This window comes from Monodon monoceros, unplaced genomic scaffold, assembly GCF_005190385.1.
Source record: "Monodon monoceros isolate NGI ecotype Baffin Bay Population unplaced genomic scaffold, NGI_Narwhal_1 Super_Scaffold_7, whole genome shotgun sequence".
NCBI lineage: Eukaryota > Metazoa > Chordata > Mammalia > Artiodactyla > Monodontidae > Monodon > Monodon monoceros.
The window spans coordinates 9,042,958-9,049,091 of record NW_021703784.1 but is presented as its reverse complement, the minus strand read 5'-3'; the positions used below and the strand labels follow the sequence as shown (position 1 = coordinate 9,049,091).

At 39.1% G+C, this 6,134-nt stretch overlaps 1 protein-coding gene across 1 annotated transcript; it reads right to left on the bottom strand.

Moving 5' to 3' along the window:
• Positions 1–774: 774 nt before the first annotated feature.
• On the bottom strand, positions 775–5,668 carry LOC114886858 (olfactory receptor 6M1-like). The gene is given in 3 exon segments (XM_029207927.1): positions 775–1,202; positions 1,205–1,666; positions 5,605–5,668. Coding segments are annotated over 3 exon segments (954 nt in total).
• Between the last annotated feature and the right edge of the window lie 466 nt (positions 5,669–6,134).

Sequence of the window (6,134 nt, the reverse complement as noted above, 5' to 3'; positions counted from 1 at the left end):
TTCTTCTCATTGGTCACCCATTCTTAATCTAATTTTTTATCCTCCTGGTTATCTCAGCCACTTCTATGGCTTTAATTATCATTAATATATTTGATGATTTCCTATAGTTCTAGGTCATATCTCTTTCCTCAGCTTCAAATAATAACCCAACTGACAACTTACAACTGGATGTCCTACAGGAACTTCCAATTCAATAGGTCAACCACTCACCTCCCTTCTTATGTTCCTTATCTCACTGACTATCTCCACTTCTCACTTAGGTTTATAACCAGAGGCTTGATATCATCCTGAGTCTCACCTCTTTTTCCCTCACTCCTCACTTCATATTTATTTGATCTGGTTAATAGAGGTGAGAACTGAGTCTCCTGAAATATTCAAGAGTGCCTAACATGAAGTTAACATTCTCTAACTTAACATGTCATACTACAAGTAGTGATACTTTATTATTTCATTGGTAGATTAGAGACATTGAGGCTCAGATCAGTTCTGACATGGTCAAAGTCACCTGGAAAATAAACTGAGTTAGCCAAGACTGGATTTGAAGACCTCTGAATCCCAGTCAGGTAACTTTTTATGATCTTAAGCTATGAATATACCAGAAGGTACATGGATTAAATTTTTTCCAGATATAAGCAGAATTTTCTTTCTGCTCGGTGTGGGCATTGCTCATCCTGCAGACATAGTCTCAGGTTTCTCACGTGCCAGCATGGCACTATACTTATGCAGAATGAATGTGCGGAAGATAAACATTGTGTGATACACTCAGTGTTCATGTCAGGTTTTCCTTAGTACCAGGGACGTGATTCTGTTCATTGCCTCTCTCAACACTTCTTTCACTTTTTCATTCCTCAAGCTATAAATAAAAGGGTTCAGAAGAGGGGTCACTATGGTAATGAGGACAGTGGCTACCTTGTCAAAATCCAGGGAGTGGTTCTGACTGAGTCTCACATACACAAAGATGTTGCTCCCATAAGCAATGGAAACGATGGTGATGTGGGAAGCGCAGGTGGAAAAAGCTTTTTGATGGCCTTGGGCTGAGGGGATGTGCAGGATGGTAGAAATGATGTAGATGTAGGATCCAGTAGTGAATGCCAGGGAGCTCAGGATGACAAGGGCAGATAGGAGAAAGTTTACCTTCTCAGTGAGACGAGTATCTATACAGGCCACCTGTAGAAGGGGGGCAATGTCACAGAAAAATGATTAATTTCTTTGCTACAGTAGAGTAGCCTTGTCACTACTATGGTTGGTACCAACACGGGTAGGAAGGCTCCCAACCAACAGCCCAGAATCATCAGGAGGCAAGCCCTGCTGTTCATGATGATGGTGTAGCGCAGTGGGTTACAGATGGCCACGTAGCAGTCAAAGGACATCACTGCCAAGAGGATGAATTCCACGGTTCCCAGAAAGAAGTAGAAATATGTTTGAGTAATGCAGCCAGCAAAGGACATGTTTTTCTTCTCTCCTAGAAGGCAGGCTAGCAACTTTGGGGTAACGACAGTGGTGTATAAAATATCCAGAAAGGACAAATTACTGAGGAAAAAGTACATTGGGGTTTGTAAGCGATTATCAGCCCACATTAGGGAGATGATGATAATGTTTTCCATTGCTGTTAGTGTGTAAGCCAACAAGAGAGCCACAAAGAGGGATATTCGAAGCTTCAGGAGGGCTGGGAAGGCAGTCAGGGTGAACTAAGTCACTGTGAGGCAATTCCCCACGGCCATTGTTACGTGTCAACAATAGGTCTCCCTGAAGAAACAAGAAAAAGGAAATCAGCCTCGAAGGTAGTTTTTTGTTGTTGTTTTTTTGTTTTTGGCCATGCTATGTGGCTTGTGGAATCTTAGTTCCCAGACCACATACTGAACCTGGGCCCCTGGCAGTGGAAGCGCTGAGTCCTAACCACTGGACTGCCAGGCAATTCCCTAGAAGGTAGTTTTATAAATATCTGTTGAAAATGTATTGTGGAGAGTGTCTTATATTGGGAAATGACTCGAGGGATATATTCCTTGATCTGAAAGTCATTATGGTGCAAACTTGGGAAAGTCAAAATACTATTTAGACACACATTTTTCTATAAAATTAAGAGATAAGACTGGATTAAAAAAAAACTTTAAGATTTCTCCTCATTAAAATGCAATTTCTGGGACTTCCCTGGTGACGCAGTGGTTGGGAATCTGCCTGCCAACACAGGGGACCTGGGTTTGAGCCATGGCCCGGGAAGATCCCACATGCTGCCGAGCGACTAACCCCTTGCTCCACAGCTACTGAGCCTGTGCTCTAGAACCCACGAGCCACAACTACTGAGCCCGCATGCCACAACTACTGAAGCCCGCAAACCTAGAGCCTTTGCTCTGCAACAAGAGAAGCCACCGCAATGAGAAGCCGGTGCACCACAACGAAGAGTAGCCGCCACTCGCCACAACTAGAGAAAGCCTGCGCGCATCAATGAAGACCCAACACAGACAAAAATAAATAAATTTATTTTTAAAAAATAAAATAAATAAAATGCAATTTCTGCTCTTTTCAACCTGTCCAGCTTTACTTTCCTAGCTAAATATGTGCTAAAGTACTGACTCATACTTTATCTAGAACTTCTATCATTCTGAAGTTTACAGTCACTGAGAGGGAAACCCTTTTAAATACTTTCTAGCCTTTTCTATAACAAGTTTTCTTTCACTGTGGCGGTTGACATTGGTGACCTGCCATTAGTAAGAGGTAAATGTTGATTTCTTTTTTCCAATATTTGCTGATCACCAGAGTCTCCCAATTTTTAAAGTCTTTTCCTAGCAGGCAAAGATCTATGGAAATAGACCAGGAATGTCGAAAAGGAACAACGGCTCATGGTTCCTATTAATCACTTTAGATGATACATCAAAAGGGAATCATGAGTATCTTGTTATCAGGTTAGGTCCTGTGTCCAAATCCTACTTCCTGCATGTTCCATGAAGTATGTAATATGTACATTGAATATCTGGCTGATTATTTAAGAGGACATTATACGATGTAATAAAATTCACAAATTACACACAGAAAGGTAAAGTAGAGGTAATTCAGCTTACTTTATTTACTTGATCAGTTGAAATCATAAAACTGTACATTGGGGCTTCCCTGGTGGCGCAGTGGTTGAGGCCGCCTGCCGATGCAGGGGACATGGGTTAGCGCCCCGGTCCGGGAAGACCCCACATGCCACGGAGCGGCTTGGCCCGTGAGCCATGGCCGCTGAGCCTGCGTGTCCGGAGCCTGTGCTCCACAACGGGAGAGGCCACAACAGTGAGAAGCCCACGTACCGCAAAAAAAAAACAAAAAAAAACTGTACATCAACATCACCCAAGTTGTACTTTCGCCTACTATCTGAGAAATGGTTCTTTTGCATAGATTTCCCCATTTCAGGTTAAAACTACCCATTCTTGAACTCTGACCTCAGTGCTTTCTCGGTCTAGATTTTACTTAGCTCCTTAATAAATAAGTTATAGCTAATGCCCTCATTTCCCTTCTCTCACCTCCTCTCTGACCCCTTCAAGATAAAAAGTTTGCCTTCTTATTTCACTTTTTATTTGAAGTTTTTCCTATTACAAAAACACATTTTTCAGTGCAAAAAATTAGAAAATGCAAATGGAAAAAATTTATAATCTGTAGTTAAACAAGTTAGAGATACAGGACAACAGTTTGGTGTATATATTTCCAGGCTGTTTCAAAGTACTAATTACATACATATGTACCTAGAATAAATTACTAACATATTATTTTGTAACCAGCTTTTTCTTTCTTTTTTATAATAATCATTTTTCCACGTCAATAACTAGAAATCTACACAATCATTTCTTAAAAACAACTTTTTGAGGTATAATTGATATACAAAGAACTGCACATCTTTAATGTGCACCATTTGACGAGTCTGGACGTATGCAAATACCCAGGAGATCATCATCACAATCACGCTCACAGACACACCTAACACCTCCCAGAGTTTCCTTTACACAATCATTATGAAGGGTCATATAGTTCAGTTCTATGGATGGGACTGTGATGTATTCAGCCAGTTGTTTAGTGTTGGTAACTTAGATGATCAACATTTCTTGCTTATACAGATAATGCTCAATATTCTTGCACATATGTCTTTGTGCAGCTATCTTACTATTCCTTAGAATACTCTTATTTCCAATAGCATATTTGTTCTCACTATTTCTATCATAATATAAAAATACAAGAAAGGTTTTGCCCTACTAGAGCCTCTGATAATGCAAAATCACTTACAGATTGCTTTCATGGGTTCTTTTTCTGAGGTAATAAATAGCTCCACATCATACCTAAAGCTGGGTAGCTGATGGCTTTAACAAGATTAAGCTGATGTGCTTTTCTTAAAGTCTCCTTTTATGTTCTGAACTTCAATTTTCTTGTCTGAAAAATTAGAATGTTGGATTACACCTTTAAAAGGTTCATCCATTGTCTTGGAGTCCTGCTACCAGTTATTTTTCCAACATTCTTCCCCACCTCAAATATTCTAACTTATTTTATTCTAGTAAACAGCCTCCCAAATGATTCTGTAAATGACTCCACAGAAATGGCTGCTCACGACTATGTATACAAATGTAATAGCAGATGAAATCTCATATGAACTTTCCGTGAGAGGCTTTCTGATACCATTTTTGTGTGTATTTTATATCACTATTTCCACGAGGTCATTCAACTGGCAAATGATATTTCACATGTTAAGATTCAAGTATTAACTAATGTGAGAAGTTAGAAAAACTGAGTTCCAGTCCCAGTTTATATCACTTTCATCTTCATTAGATTAAAGTCTTCAACTGAGTCATAGTTTCTTCATCTGAGAAATGAGGGTAATTATAACATTCAAAATGAGCTGCTGTGAGGTTTAAATTAAATCATGTGTGTGACAATATTTAATAGATTCTTGTTAAAAAATATGGTTCCATTCAGAAAAGACTGGGATGGACTTAAAGAAGATGAACACTTAGAGCTACTTGTTTCTTATCTGAGTAAATATCAATAAATTATGAAAAGTTTAATTTGTAACTGAGGGATATTTTTAATGCGTACTTAATCTGAATCCCCCCAGGTTGACATCTGACCCCACTAAGTATATTGACAGATCAGAGAGACTATACACAGAGAAATAAATTTAACGAAAGTGATATATTAGTAAACAAAACATATGTGAAAGTGTATACTTACATCTTGGCAGCTGAACAGATGATTTAAGATTCTCCTAACATGTTTTTAACGTGCAGACACAGTAAGAGGCTCAAACTTTGATTATTCTGTGTGCATGAATTAATTCTAAGCATTGTACATTGAAAACAATTTTTGGCCATTTCTATTGCTATTTCTAGCTCATAGAAATACCTCTCAAAGATAAAATAAACCTTACTAGGTCACTGAACCATCTCACCCTAATGTGAGTCCTTCTGATTAGTATTCTCGCCACATACCCAACCCAGCCATTGCTTGGATGACTCCAGTGATTGGGAAATGACTATCCTGCTTTTGCACTGGCTAAATAAAAAGCTCTTATTTGGAGTGGAAAACTCTGTCTTTGTAACTTCCAAATACACATTCATGCACTTTCCTTAGGGACCAAATACTGACCTTTTCCACCCCAACAGCCGTCAAACACCTCTACGATCTGGAAATCCTCTTTGTCCCACAACATCCCAGTGATTTCAGCACAGCTCAAACTCCAGTCTGTTTCTGCAGATAGAGAATGTGGTAGTTGTGTTAAGTGGCTTGACAACGTTGCAGGACTAAATCAGTCAAAGCTGTATTAAGAGTAGATCATCTCGAACTCCACTTAAGAAATTCATCCGAGAAAAAAACATTGATTCTCAATTCTCAAGTATTTTTCCCCATGCAAGAAGGCTATGTTTTGTCTCTTTGGTTAATTTTTAGTAACTCGGCTATTTTAGATATAGAATTTCATACAATTAACTCATCTAGACGTGTCTGAGGCAGAATCCTTTGAGCATCCTCACCAAGGGATGGCCAGTGAAGGGTGCTCAGTACAGTTTTTGGTATTTCATTCCACCTTCATGGTTACTAGAATATTTTTCCATTGGAGCTTTACCAAATGCTCTTGAATGCTCTACATCACCAGATTAAAGATGATTTGAATTAAAAAA